The sequence below is a fragment of the Plectropomus leopardus genome, chromosome 16, assembly GCF_026936395.1.
Source record: "Plectropomus leopardus strain MGB_pleo_1.0 chromosome 16, ASM2693639v1, whole genome shotgun sequence".
NCBI lineage: Eukaryota > Metazoa > Chordata > Actinopteri > Perciformes > Serranidae > Plectropomus > Plectropomus leopardus.
The window spans coordinates 34,066,697-34,093,334 of NC_142191.1; the positions used below are offsets into that span (position 1 = coordinate 34,066,697).

The 26,638-nt window shown below is 42.3% G+C and overlaps 1 protein-coding gene and 1 long non-coding RNA gene across 2 annotated transcripts in view; one reads left to right on the forward strand and one right to left on the reverse strand.

Moving 5' to 3' along the window:
• LOC148187008 (uncharacterized) overlaps positions 1–26,638 on the reverse strand; it is a 66,941-nt gene that overhangs the window by 38,676 nt on the left and 1,627 nt on the right. The gene's annotated exons all lie outside the window — the stretch shown is intronic.
• LOC148187009 (uncharacterized) lies at positions 16,278–25,231 on the forward strand. The gene is made up of 5 exons (XM_088089742.1): positions 16,278–17,713; positions 22,729–23,386; positions 23,825–23,914; positions 24,309–24,463; positions 24,921–25,231. Exons 2-5 carry the CDS (start codon positions 23,301–23,303, stop codon positions 25,229–25,231), a joined length of 642 nt encoding a protein of 213 aa, XP_087945868.1. The 5' UTR covers positions 16,278–17,713; positions 22,729–23,300.

The following is a 26,638-nucleotide window of genomic DNA, read 5'->3' on the forward strand; positions in this document are numbered from 1 at the left end:
ATGTTGATGGGAAGGGAGGGCAGAATAGATCACAGCTGCCTCGTCAGACTTTAGTGTTTTACTTTGTTGCTTTGATTCAAAGCACATTGAGGTGTCTTTTTTCTAATCTGCTTATTCAATACAAACTCCAATTACCTGATCCTTTTGATTATGTTTAGGATGTGGGGTAAGATGATGATGACTTGTGACTTGAGAATGAAAGCAGCTTTAACTCATTTTCTCAGAGATATACGTTGGTGTTTGGTGTTTTTATTTGTTTCTGCAGTTCTTTTTTTAAAAAAACAAACAAACAAGTGAAGTAGAGTAGTAAATAAAAAGGCAGAGTGTGAGCTGTGAGGAGATGAACTCCAGCTGGTGTGTGTTGGTGTGTGTGTATGTGTAGACTCTTAACAACAATTTGTTAATATACTCAACAACCGCTTCATCAGGGTGCACTGGTTTCGTGATGATGGGAGTGCAGACCCTGAATTGGGACTGACGACACCCGCTTGCGCAAAGTGGGTCTGTGTCATCATCGTCAGGCTAAACAGGTTTTGACCGGCGGTTCGGTCGACGTTATGTAACAGCTACAACTGTATAAGGGTAAGCAAAGTTTTTGAAGTCACATTTTATAATAAACCCGTGACGCCGTGGTACGCTTTGGTTAATGGTTAATTTTGGGCATACAGCCAACAGCAGCATTCGCCAAGACTAGCAGTGCTAACTAAGTTAGCTAGCGGAGTGCATGCAATCCAGCTCTTGCTAACACGTGCTAATGAATTAGCATTATAGCACATGTGTCACACTCAAGGCCCATGGGCCGAATTCGGCCCGCCATGTCATTTAATGTGGCTCACAAGAGCTGGCATGACTGCTGCTTTTGGGGGGTGTTGTGGGGAAAACGCTTTTCTACCCGCCTGGTTTAATTTTTTATTTTTTTGTCCAACATACAGCAGTAACGGGTCTATAGTATTTTCAGCTGCTGACACAGCTGGAATGCATGCCTGACACGGTGTTACACTTCATAAGAGTGGATGCTCACATCATCTTTAGGTACAGTTATTGAAACAGTTATCATTCTTAGCGTGGACGGCCTTTCACATACCTATAATCATAATCATATCTAGATCCAACCTCTCTCTGTATTTTACTGGTGAATAGGATCCACCGGTGTGTAAGATGCACATCACTTTTCAGTGAAAAAAAGGAGCGTTTTATACACCGGCATTTACAGTATGCTGTAATAACACAGCAATGGATTTACACGTTTATATATTTTTTATAAAAACATGTACAATATTTGTACATGGGCAAATAAATATTATCTATGTGGTGGCCAGTTCCTTAATACAGTTTTAAGTTTAGTGCACCCAAAACCCAGCTCGCAAAGCTTCTGATAAGTCTAACCTGAAAACCCTTCATCACCCCTCAGCATTCGACTCCTGTAAGATACTGGTGTTTGGCCCTGCAGATTCTGCTGAGCTACAAGATCATGTTGATGGGAATCACCCAGCCTGAAGGTACGGTCAAGTTTCTGTGTGATGTACGTGTGGGGCAAGATGATTAGTGACTCCTGTAAGATACTGGTGTTTGTGGCCCTGCAGATTCTGCTGAGCTACAAGATCATGTTGATGGGAAGGGAGGGCAGAATAGATCACAGCTGCCTCGTCAGACTTTAGTGTTTTACTTTGTTGCTTTGATTCAAAGCACATTGAGGTGTCTTTTTTTTCTAAACTGTTTATTCAATACAAACTCCAATTACCTGATCCTTTTGATTATGTTTAGGATGTGGGGTAAGATGATGATGACTTGTGACTTGAGAATGAAGGCAGCTTTAACTCATTTTCTCAGAGATATACGTTGGTGTTTGGTGTTTTTATTTGTTTCTGCAGTTCTTTTTTTTAAAAAAACAAACAAGTGAAGTAGAGTAGTAAATAAAAAGGCAGAGTGTGAGCTGTGAGGAGATGAACTCCAGCTGGTGTGTGTTGGTGTGTGTGTATGTGTAGACGCTTTCGGTGCGTACCCACCAAACGCGATTAAAAATGATCGCGCCTCAAGATTACATACAAAGTCAATGCAAAGACGCGATTTGACGCCTCATTTTGCCGGGCGACGCGATGGACGCGATTGCGCGGCGCGTTGGACGCGTTGGACGCGAAATTCGCGGCGCGTTGGACGCGAAATTCGCGGCGCGTTGGACGCGAAATTCGCGGCACGTCCAACGCTCGAGTTGAAATAATTGAACTTTTGCGGCGGCGTCGCGTGAAGACGCGCCGCGACAGCCTATCAGCCTATTGAGATCGTCATCGACGTGCTGACGTATGGACGTCCTGGTGTTCCCTCGCAAAATCTAATCAAACCGCCAGAAACAATGGAGGAGCAGCTTATCGTCGCCGTCACCGCTCACCCAGAGCTGTACGACAGTTCCTGTCCCTTGTTGCAGGAGACGGTGGAACTCGCCGAGCTCACGCCGCCTCCGTAGGGTAGCATGCACCCAGAACCGACTTCGGCGCCTAGCCCGCAGACGACGCTGGGAACTTCTCCAGAGCAGGTGCGGTGCAGCGATCGTCAACGAGAGAATGAAATGGCGGAAGAAATGTTGTTGTTTGGGCGGGCTCAACGCAGCGCGATTTGCCGCTGCCGAGTCCCATTTTGGGGTTTTTGTACGAGCGTCAAAACTGGAGCGTCCGGCGCGACGCGATTTCATTTGAGGCGCGATGAAATAATTTTTATCGCGTTTGGTGGGTACGCACGGTTAACAACAATTTGTTAATATACTCAACAACAGCTTCATCAGGGTGCACTGGTTTCGTGATGATGGGAGTGATGGGCAGGGCAGATAAGCACTTATACTATGGACCCACAGTGAGTATCAGCCCAAAAATTGGGCGAGGATAAAAAAAAACTTCTTATTTTAGTGTGTTCACACTAAAGTCACTCAAAGACCAAAGCACTTACAGTGATTTTGACTGCTGGGGATAAAACGTCAAAGTGTTACCTTTCAAACGAGACCATGCAAGTTCATGTACTACAAAAGAAACGAGAATAGCTTTCAGTTTACTTTGGGTGTGTCTTGGACAGGCATTTTAGGCGAATTTGACAGGAGTTGTATGGGGTTAAATAAAGTTTTAAAAAAAGACACATAAACTGTGTCCCAATTCAGGGTCTGCATCCTTCGGAGGCACCTCCTGGGCTGCATCAACAGTTGTTAAATGGGACGGTCTAGCCTTCGGAGGACTTCCTGATTGCATCACCAGATGTTCCCGCCCCCACCCTTACATCACAAGGCTCTCGCTGTCTGTTGGTGCTGCAAGGGGGAGTGCTAGTGCTGCTAATCGATTAAAAAAATGTAATCTGATTAATCATAGTTTTAGGCTGTGATTAATCATGATAAATCGCATTTTTAAAATACCCCTTATTCATGCAAATTATTGTTACTTGACTACAAAGTTACTGAATAACTCTATCAATTACTGCATGCAAAACTGATTATGACGAGATAAAAGTAACTATTACATTACTATAAATACTTGCTTTAATTTTATCGTTACTGTGCACCATACAGCTTAATCACTGTTGTGTACCTACATTTTCTTTTTCTTGAAATTGCATTTGAACACACCATGATGACTTTTTTGGTTACCATTGCCTAATTGTCATTTTTTCGAGCCGACCTTGAACACATGATGTAACCTTATAACACCTCGTTCAGTTCGATAATTAGCTTTTATTTTTCAACACGGATTTCAACATCGGATCACACATCACATTGGGACTGTCTGCAATGTTTCAGGTCACTTAAGGAGGCTGCTCTGAGCAGACGACCTGTCCTGCAGCTGCAGCAGCAGCCAGAGGTGACGGAGCTGTTTCATCCAGCAGACAATGAAGGTAACATCACTGACTGAAGACTGACTGGATCTAGCCAGCTTTCTGTCTGCTTCCTGTGCAGCTGTGACACAATGTCGGGTGATTAACTCGTATTTCTGGTCATGTGATTCATTTGCGTTGATAAAAAAAAAAAGTAGCGCATTAAAATCTCTGAATCAACTACAATTGTTGACAGCCCTACTTTTATCAAAAAGTTATCAGAGTTTTTATGATGGTTCCTTGATGGTTAAAATATCCGACGTTATAAGCTGAAACAAGCTAACGCTTACTAAAAACACAAATACATTTAAAAGTGAACTCGTCGCTCGGGTCTCTGTTACCTGTCGCCATGGTGACAATTTTTTTCAGCATTTAACGGCAGCGTGCAATGACTCTTGGGATATGAGAGGCTGCGAAGGATAGTAGCGGTGTATCCTTCAAAAACAGGCAGGTGAAGGCTGCATTTGGAGGAGCCTTTGAATTGGGACAGACTTTGCGCGGCGATGTGGCGTGATCGGCCTTCAAATGCAGCCTCCGAAGGATGCAGACCCTGAATTGGGACTGACGACACCCGCTTGCGCAAAGTGGGTCTGTGTCGTCATCGTCAGGCTAAACAGGTTTTGACCGGCGGTTCGGTTGACGTTGGCGGTAACAGCTACAACTGTATAAGGGTAAGCAAAGTTTTTGAAGTCACATTTTATAATAAACCCGTGACGTCGTGTACGCTTTGGTTAATGGTTAATTTTGGGCATACAGCCAACAGCAGCATTCGCCAAGACTAGCAGTGCTAACTAAGTTAGCTAGCGGAGTGCATGCAATCCAGCTCTGGATTGCATGCACAATCGTTAGCTATCGTTAGCTAACATTCGTTAGCACGTGTTAGCATTATAGCACGTGTCACACTCAAGGCCCATGGGCCGAATTCGGCCCGCCATGTCATTTAATGTGGCTCACAAGAGCTGGCATGACTGCTGCTTTTGGGGGGTGTTGTGGGGAAAACGCTTTTCTACCCGCCTGGTTTAATTTTTTATTTTTTTGTCCAACATACAGCAGTAACGGGTCTATAGTATTTTCAGCTGCTGACACAGCTGGAATGCATGCCTGACACGGTGTTACACTTCATAAGAGTGGATGCTCACATCATCTTTAGGTACAGTTATTGAAATAGTTATCATTCTTAGCGTGGACGGCCTTTCACATACCTATAATCATAATCATATCTAGATCCAACCTCTCTCTGTATTTTACTGGTGAATAGGATCCACCGGTGTGTAAGATGCACATCACTTTTCAGTGAAAAAATGGTGGCCAGTTCCTTAATACAGTTTTAAGTTTAGTGCACCCAAAACCCAGCCACGTCAAAGCTTCTGATAAGTCTAACGTGAAAACCCTTCATCACCCCTCAGCATTCGACTCCTGTAAGATACTGGTGTTTGGCCCTGCAGATTCTGCTGAGCTACAAGATCATGTTGATGGGAATCACCCAGCCTGAAGGTATGGTCAAGTTTCTGTGTGATGTACGTGTGGGGCAAGATGATTAGTGACTCCTGTAAGATACTGGTGTTTGTGGCCCTGCAGATTCTGCTGAGCTACAAGATCATGTTGATGGGAAGGGAGGGCAGAATAGATCACAGCTGCCTAGTCAGAGTTTAGTGTTTTACTTTGTTGCTTTGATTTAGGGCTGGGCGATAAATCGATTTTATCGATTAATTCGAATTTGTACTTAATGTCGATTTGTTTTAATGAAAATTGATTTTCTCATCAACATCCGCAACCAACGCCTGCCTGCTGGGCTCCCGTAGTTCAGAGTGCGCGCCCCCCTCCCCCCTGCGCTTGATACACTAACAACATGGCGGCAAGCGGTGCAGATCTCACTCCAAAGAACGGAAACGTAACTTCAGTCATTGGAATTGGTTCGGGTTTGTGGCGTCAGACACTGAACAAACAGCACCTCGCTGCAAAGTCTGTTTAAAGGCTGTTGCTACAAAAGGTAACAGTACTACCAATTTACTGCAGCACCTCAAACAGAAGCATGCTGCCGAGTGGGAGAGGTGTTACTCCCTACGAAAGGAACAAGACCGCGGCAGCCCAAGCACCGCGACCAAAAAACAACCTACCGTCTTGGAGACATTGACAAACTGTATCCTGTATGATAAGAAAGGAGCCCGGTGGAAAGCTGTCACGGATGCAGTCGCGATGTATATCGCAAGAGATATGGTGCCCATATACACCGTGGAAAAGCCGGGGTTTATTCACCTGCTGAAAGTTTTGGACCCCACATACGTGCTACCAGGCCGCAAACATTTTTCTGAAGTTGCCTTGCCTCAGCTGTATAACAGTACACGCCAAAGGATCGCCACGGACAACCGATCTGTGGTCCACTTGACTGGTGGAAGCGCCACCAACCTAACTTTCCAAGGCTAAGTAATTTGGCAAAGAAATACCTCTCGGTCCCAGCTACAAGTGCCCCCTCTGAGAGGGTTTTCAGTGTGGGGGGAGGCATTGTTACATGCCACCGTGCATGCCTCATGCCAGAGGTGGTAGACAGGCTTGTCTTCCTGGCTAAAAATGTTTAAAAACAGCAAAGAAGCACCTCATGCACTACTATTTGATGCTGTTGATAATGCTGTGAATGCAGATGTTTCATTTTGTGAACGTGCACTTTTTTACTATGCAAAATATGTTAAGGTAACTGGATACTGAATAGCAAGTTGTTAAACTTTTGTAAATGTTTTGTCAAAAAGGCTTACATACATTTTATTTCATGTTATGTTTATGTCACTGTCAGTAAGAAAAGCTTACTGAAAAGTTACATTTTCACAGTTGTTTACAGTGGAAAGCTACTATTTAATGCAGAAAGAAGAAATGTTATGTTTAATTTTATTTGATGCAGATGTTCAATTTAGTTAACATGATTCAGGGAATTAAAATAGTAACCAAATACTTTCGTTTACCACACAAGTACCTCTTTATTATGCAAAACATGTTCAGGAAACTGAGAGTTTTGTCCATCCATCCATCCATTTTCTTCTGCTTATCCGGGGTCGGGTCGCGGGGGCAGCAGCCTAAGCAGGGAAACCCAGACTTCCCTCTCCCCGATTACTTCGTCCAGCTCTTCCCGGGGACCCCGAGGCGTTCCCAGGCCAGCTGTGAGACGTAGTCTCTCCAGCGTGTCCTGGGTCTTCCCCGGGGCCTCCTACTGGTGGGACGTGCCCTGAACACCTCACCAGGGAGGCGCCCTGGAGGCGCCCTAATTAGATGCCCGAGCCACCTCATCTGGCTCTTCTCAACGCTGGAGGAGCAGCGGCTCTACTCGAGCTCCTCCCGGATGACCGAGCTTCTCACCCTATCTCTAAGGGAGAGCCCAGCCACCCTACGGAGGAAACTCATTTCGCCGCTTGTACCCGCTGATCTTGTTCTTTCGGTCACTACCCAAAGCTCAGTGACCATAGGTGAGGGTAGGAACGAAGATCGACCGGTAAATCGAGAGCTTTGCCTTTCGGCTCAGCTCCCTCTTCACCACGACAGACCGGTGCAGCGTCTGCAGTAATGCGGACTCTGCACCGATCCGCCTGTCGATCTCCCGTTCCATCCTTCCCTCACTCGTGAACAAGACCCCGAGGTACTTAAACTCCTCCACTTGGGGCAGGACTTCGTCCCCGATCCGGAGGGGGCACGCCACCCTTTTCCGGCTGAGAACCATGGTCTCGGATTTGAGAGTTTTGTTTGCACTTTATTTTATCAACCTCAAAAAAGGGTCTTATAATTTTATGTTTTATTTTTTTAAGTTAGTTTTAGAGTGCATTGTGTCATTTTGAAACTAGATAAAGCTTACTGAAAAGTTACATTGTCACTGTTTACAATGGCAGGCAGGGCTTGCCATCTCTTTTTTGTGGCTTGTTTGTGTAACTTAAACCCCAGAAGGGAAAATTTAAACAAAATAAAATTGAAACTTGTTTTGAACAATTTCTTTGTCATCTGCAAATTGGTTTTAGGTAGGGGGTGAAAAAAATCGATTTAAATCGTGAATCGGGATCGAGATTTTTGTTTTAGGCCATATCGCCCAGCCCTACTTTGATTCAAAGCACATTGAGGTGTCTTTTTTTTCTAAACTGCTTATTCAATACAAACTCCAATTACCTGATCCTTTTGATTATGTTTAGGATGTGGGGTAAGATGATGATGCCTTGTGACTTGAGAATGAAGGCAGCTTTAACTCATTTTCTCAGAGATATACGTTGGTGTTTGTATTTGTTTCTGTAGTTCTTTTTTTTCTAACCTGTTCATTCATATTGTGTGTGTGTGTGTATAGACTGTGTGTTTGTGTGCATAGATTTGCTGTATATGTAATTTAAGTTTCTTCAGGGTCATTAAAGAAACAATTAACAGCAATATATAAATACAAAATCATAGTTATCAACTGTTAAAACAAGTGAAGTAGAGTAGTAAATAAAAAGGCAGAGTGTGAGCTGTGAGGAGATGAACTCCAGCTGGTGTGTGTTGGTGTGTGTGTATGTGTAGACTCTTAACAACAGTTTGTTAATATACTCAACAACCGCTTCATCAGGGTGCACTGGTTTCGTGATGATGGGAGTGATGGGCAGGGCAGATAAGCACTTATACTATGGACCCACAGTGAGTATCAGCCCAAAAATTGGGCGAGGATAAAAAAAAACTTCTTATTTTAGTGTGTTTACACTAAAGTCACTCAAAGACCAAAGCACTTACAGTGATTTTGACTGCTGGGGATAAAACGTCAAAGTGTTACCGTTCAAACGAGACCATGCAAGTTCATGTACTACAAAAGAAACAAGAATAGCTTTCAGTTTACTTTGGGTGTGTCTTGGACAGGCGTTTTAGGCGAATTTGACAGGAGTTGTATGGGGTTAAATAAAGTTTTAAAAAAAAAGACACATAAACTGCGTCCCAATTCAGGGTCTGCATCCTTCGGAGGCTGCATTCGAAGGCCGATGGCCAAGAAAGGCGCTTCTTGCCAAGGCTGTCCCATTTGGTCACAAGTCAAAGGCTCCTCCTTTCGCAGCCCACAAATGCGTCCTCCTTTTCCCTCTGTTTGGAGGACACATCGCTACTATCCTTCGCGGCCTTCCATTTCCCAAGATTCCTTGCGCGCCCGCGATCTTCAAAAATAATGGCGGCACAGAGCGGCGATCGGAGCGTTGATTTAACTTAATGTGGGTTTTTACTCATTTGAAAATCAAACGGCAGATATGTTAAACTTAGAGGGACATTAAAATCTCATAATTTCATTCATAATACGTGACGTTAGTAATGCTAACATGTAGCCACCTAGCAGCCCGCTGTGCTGCTGCCAGCAGCGGAGAGCTCCGTCCGCTGACGGAGGCTCTACTGTGAAAAATCAGCTTCCGACGCGGACAGAGGCACATGTCCTCCTCCTCCAGCAAAATTTAAATAAAAAGTACATTTTAAAAATACAATAATCCCCCCCGGCCTTGACAGCAGGAATCAGCTGATGTGGGGGTAAGGGCGGGAACATCTGGTGACGTAACCAGGAAATCCTCCGAAGGCTAGACTGTCCCAATTAACAACCGTAAACGCAGCCTCCAAAGGAGTCGCCTCCGAAGGCTGCGTAGGCTGCGTCCTCCGAAGGCTGCGTCCTCCGAAGGATGCAGACCCTGAATTGGGACACAGCTTGTTGGTGCTGCAAGGGGGAGTGCTAGTGCTGCTAATCGATTAAAAAAATGTAATCTGATTAATCACAGTTTTAGGCTGTGATTAATCATGATAAATCACATTTTTAAAATACCTCTTATTCATGCAAATTATTGTTACTTATCAATTACTGCATGTAAAAGTGATTATGACGAGATAAAAGTAACTATTACATTACTATAAATACTTGCTTTAATTTTATCGTTACTGTGCACCATACAGCTTTATTACTGTTGTGTACCTACATTTTCTTTTTCTTGAAATTGCATTTGAACACACCATGATGACTTTTTTGGTTACCATTGCCTAATTGTCATTTTTTCGAGCCGACCTTGAACACATGATGTAACCTTATAACACCTCGTTCAGTTCGATAATTAGCTTTTATTTTTCAACACGGATTTCAACATCGGATCACACATCACATTGGGACTGTCTGCAATGTTTCAGGTCACTTAAGGAGGCTGCTCTGAGCAGACGACCTGTCCTGCAGCTGCAGCAGCAGCCAGAGGTGACGGAGCTGTTTCATCCAGCAGACAATGAAGGTAACATCACTGACTGAAGACTGACTGGATCTAGCCAGCTTTCTGTCTGCTTCCTGTGCAGCTGTGACACAATGTCGGGTGATTAACTCGTATTTCTGGTCATGTGATTCATTTGCGTTGATAAAAAAAAAGTAGCGCATTAAAATCTCTGAATCAACTAAAAATGGAGACGGCAAAATGCACAATTCCGCGCACTGGTGGAGTCTAGTGACTCAGATGAGAATCCAGGTCCCTCTTCCTCAAATAGAAGTCAGGGATCTATGTGGGGGCCAGTTCCTCTACTTCGGTGTGGAGACGGGACTTTTAAAAATGTGCTCACAGTATCCCGATTTCTTTTCAGCAGAAAATGAGATACTGCTAAATTTCAGTGTAGATGGTGTGCCACTGCTTAAATCATCCAATGTACAAATGTGGCCCATTCTCTGTAGTGTGAAAAACTTTGAGCCATTTATCGTTGCGCTGTTTTGTGGAACTGCAAAGACAAACAGCATTACTGATTACACGGCTAGTTTTTTAACAGAACTGAAGGCACTCCAACAACATGGGGTTGAGTTCCAAAATGGAACGTTGAATGTAAAAGTGAATGATTTTATTTGTGATTCCCCAGGGAGAGCATTCCTAAAATGCATCGAGTCCCACAATGCCTACAACAGCTGGGAGGGAGAGGACTGCCAGGGTGCACTGGTTTTGTGATGATGGGAGTGATGGGCAGGGCCAGTCTCACTCACAGCAGCAGCCTCAGCCACAGCCAGCCACGGTAAAATTTCATTTTAAAGCTGTCATTATAAAATGTTTTGCCTCAACACCAACACAAAATATTATTTACCTGGGTCCCCCTGCCCCCCGCCTCTCTGTCTCTCTCTTTTCAGTTTGGAAATGAGACTCAGCAGCTGGAGTGAGCGAGTGCAGCGAGAGCTGCTGAAGAAGCTCAGACAGCAGGAGCAGGAGGACCTGGAGCATTCAGCCAGGCTCAGATGTCCAGCGCATGACTGCTGAGCTACAAGATCATGTTGATGGGAATCACCCAGCCTGAAGGTACGGTCAAGTTTCTGTGTGATGTACGTGTGGGGCAAGATGATTAGTGACTCCTGTAAGATACTGGTGTTTGTGGCCCTGCAGATTCTGCTGAGCTACAAGATCATGTTGATGGGAAGGGAGGGCAGAATAGATCACAGCTGCCTCGTCAGACTTTAGTGTTTTACTTTGTTGCTTTGATTCAAAGCACATTGAGGTGTCTTTTTTTTCTAATCTGTTTATTCAATACAAACTCCAATTACCTGATCCTTTTGATTATGTTTAGGATGTGGGGTAAGATGATGATGACTTGTGACTTGAGAATGAAAGCAGCTTTAACTCATTTTCTCAGAGATATACGTTGGTGTTTGGTGTTTTTATTTGTTTCTGTAGTTCTTTTTTTAAAAAAACAAACAAACAAGTGAAGTAGAGTAGTAAATAAAAAGGCAGAGTGTGAGCTGTGAGGAGATGAACTCCAGCTGGTGTGTGTTGGTGTGTGTGTATGTGTAGACTCTTAACAACAATTTGTTAATATACTCAACAACCGCTTCATCAGGGTGCACTGGTTTCGTGATGATGGGAGTGCAGATCCTGAATTGGGACTGACGACACCCGCTTGCGCAAAGTGGGTCTGTGTCGTCATCGTCAGGCTAAACAGGTTTTGACCGGCGGTTCGGTCGACGTTGGCGGTAACAGCTACAACTGTATAAGGGTAAGCAAAGTTTTTGAAGTCACATTTTATAATAAACCCGTGACGTCGTGTACGCTTTGGTTAATGGTTAATTTTGGGCATACAGCCAACAGCAGCATTCGCCAAGACTAGCAGTGCTAACTAAGTTAGCTAGCGGAGTGCATGCAATCCAGCTCTTGCTAACACGTGCTAACGAATGTTAGCATTATAGCACATGTGTCACACTCAAGGCCCATGGGCCGAATTCGGCCCGCCATGTCATTTAATGTGGCTCACAAGAGCTGGCATGACTGCTGCTTTTGGGGGGTGTTGTGGGGAAAACACTTTAATTTTTTATTTTTTTGTCCAACATACAGCAGTAACGGGTCTATAGTATTTTCAGCTGCTGACACAGCTGGAATGCATGCCTGACACGGTGTTACACTTCATAAGAGTGGATGCTCACATCATCTTTAGGTACAGTTATTGAAACAGTTATCATTCTTAGCGTGGACGGCCTTTCACATACCTATAATCATAATCATATCTAGATCCAACCTCTCTCTGTATTTTACTGGTGAATAGGATCCACCGGTGTGTAAGATGCACATCACTTTTCAGTGAAAAAAAGGTGCGTTTTATACACCGGCATTTACAGTATGCTGTAATAACACAGCAATGGATTTACACGTTTTTAGATTTTTTATAAAAACATGTACAATATTTGTACATGGGCAAATAAATATTAATAATCAAATGCAGAGAGTTATTCAACAATATGTTCATGAGTAGTTACATTTATACAGTCTTACAGTTCCAGCCGGCCCTTCAAGGACAAGCAAAATGCTGATGTGGCCATACCCCTGCATTAAAGTAACTTCTGTCGACCACTAGAGAAGTGCTAATTATAAAAACGTTACTGCCACTTATGTCTCGCAGTTTTGGCTGCGGTCACACAAACATAACGTTAATGTAACATGAATGAGGCACTGGCAAGAGCGGTAACGCTAATCTCCTGCTGATGGTGAATGTGGCTGCGAGGGCCCCGAGCTCGCCCTTTGTTACGATGTCTCTGTTGGTCGAACGTGGCATATTGACACACTTTTCTCAAACTTTAAAAATAAGGTTGAGACTTCACATTCGTCTGCCTTCTCTTTTCCAGAGATTTGGAAGAACACGACCTGAAAGTCTCCTTCAACGGTGAGCTGTCCCCAAACCTAACCCAACCATCTATTTGAATTTGAAAGTACCTTACTGTAACCCTTAAAACTAAAAAAAATCATTTACATTTTTGTGAAATTTAATTACAGGTTGTTGTGGAAGATATAAAAAATGATGAGCACAGCCTATTTGATTGAATGTTTTTATTATTTTCAAATTGAATGATAGACTCTTCTGTTGTTCCCAAATGGTGGAACAAACTTCCAAACTCTGTGCGTTCTGCTGAGTCCCTTTCTACTTTTAAGAGACAATTGAAAACTCAATTGTTCCGAGAACACCTCGGCACTTAACCTGACTCTTCTCCTCTTTGCCCTTTGGGGTAGATTAAGTCAGATGGTCCAAAACCCAGAACCTAATGATTATCTAGCACTGACAAAAGTTGTGTGATGTTGTATGTTGACTGTCATCGTAAGTAGTGATACTGAGATTCTTGAATCTCAGATGCTGAGATCGCGACTGGTTATTACTTTGGTTTCCAAAAAAAAAAAGGGGGGGGGGGGCTGTGCGGCACTAGACGGCAATACCTGTGACCAATCACACCTGAAGCACTTTTTGCACTTACTAAGGGTTTTTTCCTTAAGTCTAAATTCTTGCTTGTGTTGTACGTCGCTTTGGATAAAAGCGTCTGCTAAATGAAATTGTAGAATTGTAGAATTGTAGATTTTCTTTAAAAAACATTTAGGCTTAAAAATATTTATTTTGTTTAATTTTCACTCCCAGATGTATCACAAAAAATGGAGACGACAAAATGCACAATTCCGTGCACTGGTGGAGTCTAGTGACTCAGATGAGAATCCAGGTCCCTCTTTTGCTGATAGCTCAGCAGACCTACAGACACAGGAGCAGTCTGATACAGGAGAAGACGAGTATCGAGATGATCACCACCCGCCAGACAGTGATGGTGAAAGTGATTCAGAAACTGGAACTTTGTCTGAGGAGGAATCAAGTGATCTAAGAAGTGATTTTGCCAAATGGGCTGTAAAAAATAAGGCAACGCGCACGTCGGTTGATGAGCTGCTCTTGGTGTTACGTAAACATGGCCACCGGCTGCCAAAAGATGCCAGACCTCTGTTAGGAACTCCACCTCAAATAGAAGTCAGGGATCTATGTGGGGGCCAGTTCCTCTATTTCGGTGTGGAGACGGGACTTTTAAAAATGTGCTCACAGTATCCCGATTTCTTTTCAGCAGAAAATGAGATACTGCTAAATTTCAGTGTAGATGGTGTGCCACTGTTTAAATCATCCAATGTACAAATGTAAAAGTGAATGCTTTCATTTGTGATGCCCCAGGGAGAGCATTCCTAAAACGCATCAAGTCCCACAATGCCTACAACAGCTGGGAGGGAGAGGACTGCCAGTTCTGTAGTGTAATCCATTTACATGGGGACAAACACTTAAATTTACCTCTTCTGGGCGATCTCTTTGCTGACTTGCTTGGATGTGACTTTCTGGAGAGAACCAATGAAATCAATGAAATGCTCGCACTCTGTATGCAGTGCAGGAGGACCTGCAGTTGGTCATCGCACTGAGCAAGTGTCCAACACATGACCTGGAAACCAAACCACACACAGGTACACAGACAGAGCGCAGACAGGCTAACCTGCACACAAAAATGACAGACATCTAGATAATCAGACACAAAGCACATCACTGGACTAACTCAAGTGTTCATACACACTCCGGTACACACACACACACACACACAGACAGGACCTGCACTCCCACTATCTACATTCCCCTACGCACTATGACTCAATGAATAAAGAGCTTCTTGACGAGCTGCTGACCCTGTGTTTAGAAAACAAGCCAACAAAAGTGAGTACAAAGAGTCTCCCATAAACTGATCCGTAAGAAACACAAGGTAAGTGATTTTTTTTCAGCATTCTGAGCAAAGTCAACGCAGTTCCAAAACTTACCAAAGTTAATACAGTTTCAAGTTTGGTGCACCTAAAACCCAACCACATCAAAGCTTCTGATAAGTCTAACCTGAAAACCCTTCATCACCCCTCAGCATTCGACTCCTGTAAGATACTGGTGTTTGAGGCCCTGGAGATTCTGCTGAGCTACAAGATCATGTTGATGGGAAGGGAGGGCTGAATAGATCACAGCTGCCTAGTCAGAGTTTAGTGTTTTACTTTGTTGCTTTGATTCAAAGCACATTGAGGTGTTCTTTTTTTCTGTTTATTCAGTACAAACTCCAATTAACTGATCCTTTTGATTATGTTTAGGATGTGGGGTAAGATGATGATGCCTTGTGACTTGAGAATGAAGGCAGCTTTAACTCATTTTCTTGGAGATATATGTTGGTGTTTGGTGTTTGTATTTGTTTCTGTAGTTTTTTTAAAAAAAACAAGTGAAGTAGAGTAGTAAATAAAAAGGCAGAGTGTGAGCTGTGAGGAGATGAACTCCAGCTGGTGTGTGTTGGTGTGTGTGCATGTGTAGACTCTTAACAACAATTTGTTAACCTGATAGCAGTCCTATGTCCTGTCCTCGGGTCAAAACACATCGGGATTACATTGTGCTATTAATAGAGCAGCCGTTCAATGAGGTATATGGCATGCCGCATCCCAGCTGGCATTCGACCGACATTAAACGTCTAAATGTTGTTGAAATAAAGTCAGTTTGTGAAAAAACATTAATTCAACGTCAAAACAATGTTGAACACCAAATAGTTGAAGTGGTGTTGTTAACTCACTGTGGATTCAACATTGAAATATCAACAATTTTTGATTTGTATGTCAAATCAACATTATTTTTACAACCATGACTTTTAAAACTTTTGTTGAAATATATCAGTTGAAAAATGACGTTGTTCTGACATTTTTACTCTATACTGGACCTGTTGCTGACCTGACAGTTTTTACCATCACTTTTTGACACTGTCAGTTGCCATGTCTGTACTGTTGGACTCCAATGACATTACACGGATGTCATCCATTGGCTACGCCGTTGAGCTTCTAGTATATTTTTATAGAACATCTACCAAGCTCTACAGCCCAATCTTGCCATCCTATAATGTCCATGCCCTGATCCACTTGGCTGAAGATGCAAGGCACTTTGAAATATCTTTGAATGACATCTCTGCCTTTCATTTTGAAAACCACCTGCAAAAACTCAAAAAAGTGTCAGAAAGGCAAAAAACCCAATTGCACAACTATCAAAGAGGATAGCAGAAATGGACAATGCAAAAATTCATGTCTTACCAGCAGCACTTGGGACATTTGTGTCAACTACGAAGAAGAACTCCTGTTTTTTTTTTTTTTTTGGGACGTGCCTTAAAAGACGTGTGTGTGATGTGTACAGTCTCGACGCTTTGGACAGTTTCTTCACCGGTCCATGTGACTCAAAACTGATTAACATTGCTGTACTGCGTGATGAAAGAGGGAACAGAAAACGAGAACTGATTGAGGAGAAAAAACTGAAGCACAAAGCAGTTTGTCTACCATACAAAAGTGGCTACATATTTATGCCATTGCTTCATGGTCGTGAAAGGAACTAACCAACCTCGGATAAGTGACAGAAGAAGATGAGAGTTAGTCCACTTATAGCTGTGAATCTTTCAATGATAGAAGTTTTTAGTTATAATGTAATGATGGTTATTCACTTTAACTGTTGGATTGCATTGTTCTGAGTTTTCTCTCTTGTTTTTTCTATAGACCAGAACAATGTGGACCAGAGTGGTGTGGAGAGAGGAGACCAAGGAGATGGAGGAGGTGATACCATCATGTTGGGTTAAGAATGGTGATGTATTGTGGCCTACACAAGGAGCTGCGAGAGCTGAAGGCCTGCAAAGAACCAGAAGAGTCACGGACGAAATACCCGTTAATAAAAATTAAGATTCAGTCAGGTATGTGTTTTGTAAGGCAAACACTTACGTCATATATGGACGTAAGACGAATTTCAAACTGTCAACACATACATAGGGACATTTCTTAATTTTTCTGTTTTACATGAACTTTTAAGTATATCTGCCTCTTATGTATGTTTGGTAATTTCTGGCCTGCTATAATGTCAGTTTTGTTTGTGTGTGTATTTTGGGGAAACTGTTTTATTGTTTGGTTATATCTCAAACAATAACACCAACTAATAACCATACAATTAAAAATAACACAACACAAATAAACAGTCTCATCCAGAAAGGGAACAGGGAAAGGGAGAAAGGGAGAGGGGACAGGAGGAAGCAAAAAGCTTATTTAGTCCTTCCCCTTCCTCACAAAATCATGTCATACGCAATAAAAAAATAAATAAATATTGTCATTCAATCGCCTCAGTTTATTGTTGACTGTTGGCATGCAAGATCATATCCGCTTATACAAAAAATGAAACAAGTAATTTATAATAGCCAAACCTGCATTTTTACCCAGTTACTGTTATATATTAAGGCTTACTCATCTGTATGCATTTTACCATTGCTGCATGTACTTTCAGATGACAAGAATGAATGCGAGAAGTATGATGTTACAACAACTGCAGAATTGAGTGGCTCAGAAGAGGAGTTACTGACGAAGAGGAGGCCAAAAAAAATATATTATCCTGACTACCTAATGGGTATGTTGTGCACTTTTACTACTCTGATCATTTGTAACAGTTTCAGTGTTGAAGAATACTGAAACATTTGTAATTGTCTATCAAAGATTTATTGACTTTTTCCTTTTTTTAGATGAACAGTCTGCCAATAAAGACAGTGAAAAAGAATCTGCTCCAGGTCTCATGATAAAGAGTACAGGTATGTAATAAATTACATGTTTTGGTTTTCACATTTATTTCCATACCTCTATCACAGCAATGTGGTTGGAGCAGGGTTTTCTAACCTTTTTTTGTCAATTCAAACTAAGACAGTCGACGCAGGTATGTCTAATTGTTTGAAAGATGACTACTGTCTTACAGAATGTATATTGTCAATTTTAGGTGAAGAGGCTACCAAGAAGTCTGGAAAATGTATTCCTTGTGAAGGTATGTCTTAATTTACAGGAAACAATGCACTGAAGGCAATGTCCACTTGGCCCCAAGGCCTACATCATTGTAACATTGTATTTCTAGAGTAAACCAACAAAATCATCTCCTTGTGCACAGCCAGTGTGATGATCAGGTGCAGGTTGGTAGCAGGAACGTTTAAAGAAAAACGGTGAAATAGACCACCGCATGCTGAAAAACTTAACAGAAGCTGTGTCCCAATTCAGGGTCTGCATCCTTCGGAGGCTGCATTCGAAGGCCGATTACGTCACAGCGCTGCGCGAAGGCTGTCCCATTTGGTCAAAAGTCGAAGGCTCCTCCTTTCGCAGCCCACAAATGCGTCCTCCTTTTCCCTCTGTTTGGAGGATGCATCGCTACTATCCTTCGCGGCCTTCCATTTCCCAAGATTCCTTGCGTGCCGGTTAAACTCCTTTGTCAACATGGCGGCACAGAGCGGAGATCGGAGCGCAGATTTTACATTCAAGTGTAAGTATTGGGTTTTAAACCATTTGAAAATTAAACGCCAGATATTTTAAACTTTGAGGGACCTTAAAACATCAGTTTCTTGTAATAATTTGCGACGCTAGTAATGCTAACATGTAGCCACCTAGCATAGTAGCTATGTAGAGCAGCTCGGCGCTGTAGCCCCGCTGTGCTGCCCGCAGCAGAGGAGAGCTCCGCCCACTGAGCGAGGCTCTGCTGCCCGTTTAGCTTGATGCCAGGAGCTCTCAGCCTTTGGATGTAAAGCCTTAAAAGCTTCACTTTCAAATGTCAAACGTCCAGAGGTTGACTTAAATGTTCTTGTGACTGTGGAGATGTTATTTATGCTTCATAACACTAGCTATATAAATGGACCAAGACAGAAGTTTGAGTCCTGCTTTATTTAAACTGTGCAACTGTAGAGTCAAGTTAACTGTTTGGATTGAATATTAGATTAATTCAACATAATTAAAATAATATTAAGAATAATAAAAAATATTATTATTTCTGTGACATAAGAACTTTTATGTTTGTCATGCTTTACATTTCATCTTGCTTTAGGGAGCAAGGAGCAAACTGAAAGCTTCATAAAGCTGCGTGGAGAGAACGGCCATCTGTTCACCGGGGCCAAAAACACCGCCACTGTGGGATGGAGGTAAGGCAATAAAAAATAGCTCTTGTATTCTATAAATATTTAATGTTAAAGATACTTAAATTAACCCAAATCCTTTATAAAGTCTAAACTAAAATGAGGAAAACTGTGGTTTGTGATAATGGCCTTTTTAATAAAACTGACTTGCTGAAAACTGCTGCTGTTGACATGATTGATTTCCTTTGCCTCAGGATTGCAAATATCCAGGGACAGGTGAGGGGGTCAGCGGGAAGCCCACCGCTGCAACTTGGCCCTGGTTTGTCCTCATGGATGAGATATTAGGACAGACGCCTTCCATGGCTCCCCCTGTCCTAATTGCCTCCATCCCTGAGGACACACCAGGGCCAAGTGCTGCGGGGGCTGATCACGAGGATGAGGAGGAGGAGGATGATGAGGAGGAGAGCCAACCAGGGCCAGCGAGGAAGAGAAAGAGAGGGAGAGAGGATGAACTCCTTAATTTAATTAAGGAGGACATGAGGCAGCAGAGAGAGGCAGAGGAGAGGAGAGCTCAGGAGAGCAGAGAGAGGATGGAGAGGCTCTTCTCTCTACTTGAGAGAATGGTGGACAGGCGGTGATTTTTTTTTTGTTTTTTGCTGAAAGTGTTTGAGTTCTGTTTTATATTGTTTATATTTTTGAATTATTTTGTATAGTTGTTTCACATTTAAGATTTTATGTTGTATTTAATAAAATATTGTGACTTTGTAACACGTGTATTCCATTTAGTATTTACAAATGTTTTCTTTTATTTACAAAAATCAGAACATTTCTAACTATTTACAAGGAAGCAGTCTTAAAATTTACAACTATTTACAAAAATACAACAGAAATTACTATTTACAAATTAAATCAAATTATTTACAGTTTGCTGTTAAAAAAAAATATTAATCTTGTGAAAATAAAATAAAATAGGCTGAGCAGGAGTCCCTGGCAGTGCTGCTGGACTGGATGGGATGCTGCAATGAAGACCCTGGTGTCTTCTGTCTGTCCTTGGGACATCATCTGGGGTGGTCTCCAGAGTGTGTTTGGGGATGCTTCTCTCCACTGTCCACCACATCGTCCATCAACTGGATTTGCAGGGCTGACTCATTCGACGGCTGCCACGTCACTAAGAATTTTTAAAGATAGAGGTGAGAATTAAACAAAGTGCAAACTCCTTTATAAAGACAAAATACATCCCACCACAAAACACTCTACAAAACACTTTAAAAGGGAATATCAGCTTTCAAATGATTTTACTTGCCGACTACAGATAGTCATGGTCGGGGTGAGCCTCCTCCAGGGCAGACACCTCCGCAGACAGCTGGTCCCGCCACCGAGCACCACTGACAGCCTCCAACCCGTTCTCCCCCTCATCCTCATCCTGCATGTCGTCCTGCAGCTCATCCTGTGGGGCCATGATGTCTCCCGCCCCCAGGCAGATGTTGTGCAGGACGGCACATGCTGTTATGACCTGAAATGAAAAAAAAAAATTCATTAATTTTGATTTACTCTGCTTCACTATTAAAATGAAATCCTGTTGAGTGATGACGTACCTGAGGCACAAAGGTGTGGTGCACCTCCAGCGCCTGCAAGAAGATGGAGCGAAACCTGGTCTTCATCATTCCAAAGGCACGCTCGATGATAGCGCGTGCCCTGGAATGATGGTGGTTGAAGCGCTGGGCTCCCACACCTTGTACCGGCCGCTTGTAGGGAGTGATGAGGGGGAGTGGCTGTTGGAGGCACGGGTACCCGCCGTCTGCGAGGATGAAGTGCCCTGGAGGAGGGTAGATGGCCCGCCTGTACAGTGGGCTGTGCCGGAGTACTCTGGAGTCGTGCACCGACCCCGGCCAGCCCACGTACGTGTCGATGAAACGGCCCTGATGGTCACAAACTGCCTGCAGGATAACTGATGCGAACAGTTTCCTGTTCTTGTAACAGTGACCATCAGGGCCGCTTGGTGGCTTGATCCTGACATGGCAGCCGGCCGATTGCTCCAGCAGCTTTTACAAAAGCTCTGTGTCTTGCCAGCCCTGCAAATCCACGAGTTACTGTCGCCAGGTCTTCTGCAGTCCTTGGGAGGCAGACGACCTTGTGGCGAATCGCCACCACTCCTCAGTAACTCGGTGGACGATGCGGTGGACAGTGGAGCGAGGCATCCCAAACACTCTGGAGACCACCCTGTTTGACGCCCCACTCGCCAGCCAGAAGAGCAACACCAAGGTCTCTATTGTGGCACCCCATCCGTGTCTCCGCTCCTGGTGGAGAAGATCCAGCAGCACTGCCAGAGACTCTCTGCTCAGCCTGAAGTCCTGCCTGGTGTCACCCTGCCCAAAAAACCTGTCCAGCACAGGGACGGCCAGGTTTATCCTGCAGTACAGGGGTCTGGTCTGAATTGGGAAAGGAGGAGAACAGGGGATAAAAAATGATTATCTCAACAAAAGCTATTTAATTTGAGTTAACGAGATCTTTTAGTTAATTTCATAGCTTAGATAGATAATGCTTATTCTGTCTATCCACTTGAAAGATCTGTCTTGATCACTTGATCTTTCTTATGATCAACATCAGGTTATCAGTCACTTTATTAATTTGGAATATATTAATTATTAGAAATAAAATGAAACAAATACAGCACAATACACTGTAGAAAGTAATGTACTGCACATTAACTAAACAATATTGGACATCAATGTACATTTGAATATTGTAGCCTGACATCTCAGCACTTTATTTAATGAACAAACAAATAAAAACCCTTATAAAAGACATCACAATAGTTTCTATAATTAGCGTTATTGTCACTTCTTGGTAATAAATGTATACAGGTATGCTAGTTACTGCTAACTAGCATAACTGTTATCTAGCTAATGATAACATTACTTTGGGTTAAAATAACAGGTTTACCTCTCCATGGTCCGCTCTCAGCCGGAGATAAATCAGCCGCCGACGCTGGCGCTGACGGAGGCGCTTCTCCTCTTCCTCCAGCAAAATAAAAATTCAAAATAAAAAAACGATTAGCTCAGGCTCCATAACTTCTTTCCGTTTTTGAGTTGTCCCTCTTCTCTTTCCCGCGAGCGCGAGCCTTGACAATAGAACTCCTTTGTGACGGAGGGTAAGGGCGGGAATATCTCGTGACGTAACCAGGAAATCCTCCGAAGGCTAGACCGTCCCAATTAACAACCGTTGATGCAGCCTCCGAAGGATGCAGACCCTGAATTGGGACACAGCTACTATCTTTGTGAGCAAGCGACATGTTTTGCCTGTAGATCCCTCTGATTGTTGCTCACTCAGAACAAAGATTCATTAAAGTTTTTCAGTGTGCGGACGTCAAATTGGCGGCTTTGCTTTCATTGTATTTTCAGAGTTTGTAATAACATAATAGTCTTTGTTGGAGCCACAATGGGTGCTTTTTGTTTTTGAACACTGGTTCATTTTGGGGTATGCCACACCTAAGGGGGGCAGTGACACCTTGGTGGTGGGTCATGTCACACAGTCATGTCATATAAAGACACGGGTGGGCTCAGTATGTTTGAATTATAGGAGAGATGTCATTCTTACTGCAAACTCACAACTAAGTCTCACTTTTCAGTAAATATTGCACAACTACTAATACAATAAAAAGAAGCCACATCCTGCAAATACAAGTACTTTTTTTTATGAGTGTTGACTATTTATTACAGATGACTTTGTTCTTCCAACTCCTCCCAAAATGATCCATGCACAGTCTGGTAAATATTGCAAAACTTCCAACACAAAGAAAAGACGCTGCATCCTGCATCCTGCAAATACAAGTAATGAGAATCAAGCCAAGAGAAGAATTACAAAAGGTATGCACATCCAGAACACATAATTGTAGCATTTTAATCACCACGTGGCTATGTCAGTATTGGGCCAATTAGCCACTACAGTTACTAGTTAAGTATTTTTTTTATGACTGTCGCTTATTTATTATAGATGACTTTGTTCTTCCAACTCCTGCCAAAATGACAGATGCACAGTTTGGTAGGTGGTTGTGTGAAACCAGTTTTGTCTTTGATTGGGTATCAAATATTTTGAAGTTCAGAACCAGAACTGAAAGGTTACAACTTGTATTGAATGCTGCAAAATATAAATTTCAATAGTCATTTATGTTAATGTTAACTGTTAATGTTGCTTATGTTGACTAACCAAATACGTGTAAAGTAATTTTGAATTATTGACATATTAACTCTTCCCAGTATCTAAACCCTCTAAAAACGCAGAAAGAACCCCGATGGACAGCCCCTCAAGCCCTCAATCTCGATCCTTGGCACAAAGTGGTAGCAGGAGTCCCTCTGAGTCTCTTTCTAATGGTCGAAGGTATTTAATTGAAATATGATAAAAAGTGCAATATTTCAGTGCAAATGAAGCACTGTTATTATTCTCATTGTTGTTATTAGATTTTATTTGGTATGGACATCACAATTAAACTGGACAAAGCAGATGCACTGATTGAGTGCTTAAGCATACATGCTAATTTTCAACGCTTGTCCACAGGGGGCTTTTAAAAAAGTACAGACAATGAAATAATACACTGTAAAGCTGCAGAGTGTGAACTACAAATCTCCCAGATGTAAGAAAATGTTTGTTGTACTGACCCCAAATGTCACATGTTAATAATATAACTTTTTTTCCCACTAAAAATAGAAATTGTTATGCAAAATAATCATTCCCACTAATTTAAATTATACTGCATTTGCAGTACCTGCTGTAGAAATTTTTCTTTATTTTTATTGTTTGTTTTTTTTTTTTAAGCAGATCGTTCAGCCCTGGCCAAGAGAGTCTGTCCGAATCCCTTTCTCAGAGACAGCGTGGGGGTTCCTCAGGGTCTTCCACTCATGGACGGAGGTATTTGATTTAAATAAGATCAAAATTACAATATTGTCAGTATAAATGAAGTATTGTAAAGCTGCAGAGTCTGAATTACAAATCTTCCAGATGTAAGAAAATGTTTGGCACAGACCTCAACAAATGTCACGATATATATATTTTATAAAAACTGCAATGCAAAATGGTCATGCCCACTAATTTGAGAATTAGACTTCATTTGCAATAACGGTCATAGCAATTTCCTTTTTAATGTATATATTTTTTTAACCATAGTGAGGGTGTTGTGAGGAACATATTCTGGCATATGGGAAAAAAATACTGGAACTCTTTGAGATACTTGTATCTGTCTTGGGTGTATGCTTGTACATGATCGTTATGGGTTGCATAGTATCTAACCCATTTTCTCCATCAGTGCCACCCCAAGAACGACTATCGACCGGAGCCTCAGGCAGCCTCCTGAGAAGCCTATGAGAGCTGAAAGGGATCCCCCAGATGCAGCCGAGGCAGTGTCCACGCATGCACGCTACAACAGATCGAGGAAGGAAGACTTCCCGATGTCTGAAAAAAGTAATGTTATTCTCTTATTTTTGCAGACAAATTAGTCTTCCAGTGTCCCAAGCTGTCCCAAAAGTGTCAGTTGAATCAGATTCAGCAGTTCAATATGCCACTTTGCCGATTTTTCAAACTAACCTGACTTTTCACATGGGCACATGGTAACACATGTAAGGTTTTTCTTTTGTTTTTATTACAAGCCAAAAGAAAAAACTGTTCCACTGGCAGATTTTTCTACTTATTTCAAGTGAAAATTTGTGTGAAACAAGTGAAAATTGATATTTTGAGTGTATGAGATTTATTTTGACTAGAAATTAGATATTTTGACTAGAAATAGCACAAATATTCTTGGTAAGATTTTGAATTTTTGCAGTGCGTTTTTATTGGGCAAATGAAAAAACAATGATTTTGTGGTGTAGAGCATACTCACTACGTTATAAAAGTAATAATCGGTCACTTCTTTCTTGGCTAGGATTCCAGGAGAGAGTTCTTCAGCTCCTTCTTGAAATCAAGGATACGATTCATGTTGCCACCTCATCTGCTGGAACACATTATGAAGTGAAGCCAGCAAACACTGAAGAAGAGCTCGAAGCTTTAGAGAATCGCCTGGAGGACAAGAATGAGGGAGCAGAACTGGTAAGTTTTAACGCTCAGGTGGTATTGGGGTCTGAGTATCAGGCTAGTGCAGGGGTCTGCAACCTTTACTCTCAAAAGAGCCATTTTGCACTCCTCCTCCTCGGCCAAAAAATCGGTCTGGAGCCGCAAAACATATTGGAGCGTTAAATTTGCCTATCAAGATTAATATACTTACTTCATCAATATTTTCACATTTGTGTACTGTGCAGTGGTCTATTCATTTTTAATTATGTACTTGAACTTTGCATTTTTATATGTTTAGTTGCCTATTTTTTCATTCCTTGGAAAATTTGTTTCTTACATTTAAAATAAACATGGTAAATGCAAGCTTTCATATTTACATAGTTTTTAGTTGTTATAATTCAGATTCTGCCATTCCCATTATTTTTCTGATCATTTTCTGTTTAAACTGCTGGAATCAACAAGAACTGTCAGTGGAAATCTATTTTCACCAGTTGAAAAATATTCTGAAAACTTAGCATTGATTTTAAAGATATTCCAATGGCGAGTCATAATTATGGGCTAAAAATTGAAAATGAAATTCTGAGATAACTTTCAACCTTGTCTTTCATAGCTGACTTCATTAATAATTCATAATTCATTTTTCTTATCTATTATTATACTGTTTAGGGTGCTTTCTCTTCAAGTTATTGAACAAGTTCATCGTGTTGCCATCTGATGTGCGAACCACCTCTGTGCAAACTTTGCAAATGACCTCTGTTTGCACTTTGTCATTTGGGGAAAAGTTAATCAGATTAATCAAAAGACTGTTATGTGGGGTGGAATTTCTACCTCTACCTGCAACCCTCCTCCGGGGTGCGCGTCTCCCCTCTGCTCTGACTGCAGCTGAGCAAACAGAGCATAATACACCTCATTGCCAAAGAAGTTGCCAAGAGGGTTTGCAAAGTCGACAGATTTAGGGAGAAAGTCACCAAGTTGGCAACACTGACGAGAAGGCGGGTAAGAAATTGCATCACTGCCCGTAATTTCCTATGATTGGTCGAGCAAGTCTTGCACAGAAGAGGTCTCCATGGACGTAAACCTTGGAAGACGCCGCTGCTCAGTAAGAAACATCTGGTAGCTCGCCTGGCCTTTTGTAGAGGTCATCTGAAGTAAGATCCCAGCTTTTGGTCAACCATCGTGTGGTCTGATGAGACAAAGTTGGAGTTATTTGGCCATATGGATGCTCAATATGTCTGGAGGAAGAAAGGAGAAGCCTATAGGCCAAAGAACACTGTGCCCACTGTCAAGTATGGTGGTGAAAGCATAATGCTAGGGGGATGTTTCTCCTCCAGTGGCACAGGATCTCGTCAAGGTCCAAGGTATCATGAAAAAGGAGGATTACATCAGGATACTTGATGAAAATGTGAAGGAATCTGCTGTGAAACTCCAGCTTGGCCACAACTGGATGTACCAGCAAGACAATGATCCTAAACACACTGCCAAGGTAGTGAAGAAATGGTTCAAGGACAATGATGTCAATGTCCTGGAATGGCCAAGTCAAAGTCCTGACCTGAATCCCATTGAGAACTTGTGGCATCACTTGAAGACCAG

What these genes read in the sequence shown, in the direction of transcription:
- LOC148187009 (XM_088089742.1), top strand. Translation starts at nt 23,301, where the DNA reads ATGGACAGCCCCTCAAGCCCTCAATCTCGATCCTTGGCACAAAGTGGT. An exon ending in TCTTCCACTCATGGACGGAG is followed by an intron (nt 23,915 to 24,308) that starts GTATTTGATTTA and finishes TTTCTCCATCAG; the next exon opens with TGCCACCCCAAGAACGACTA. An exon ending in CTTCCCGATGTCTGAAAAAA is followed by an intron (nt 24,464 to 24,920) that starts GTAATGTTATTC and finishes TTTCTTGGCTAG; the next exon opens with GATTCCAGGAGAGAGTTCTT.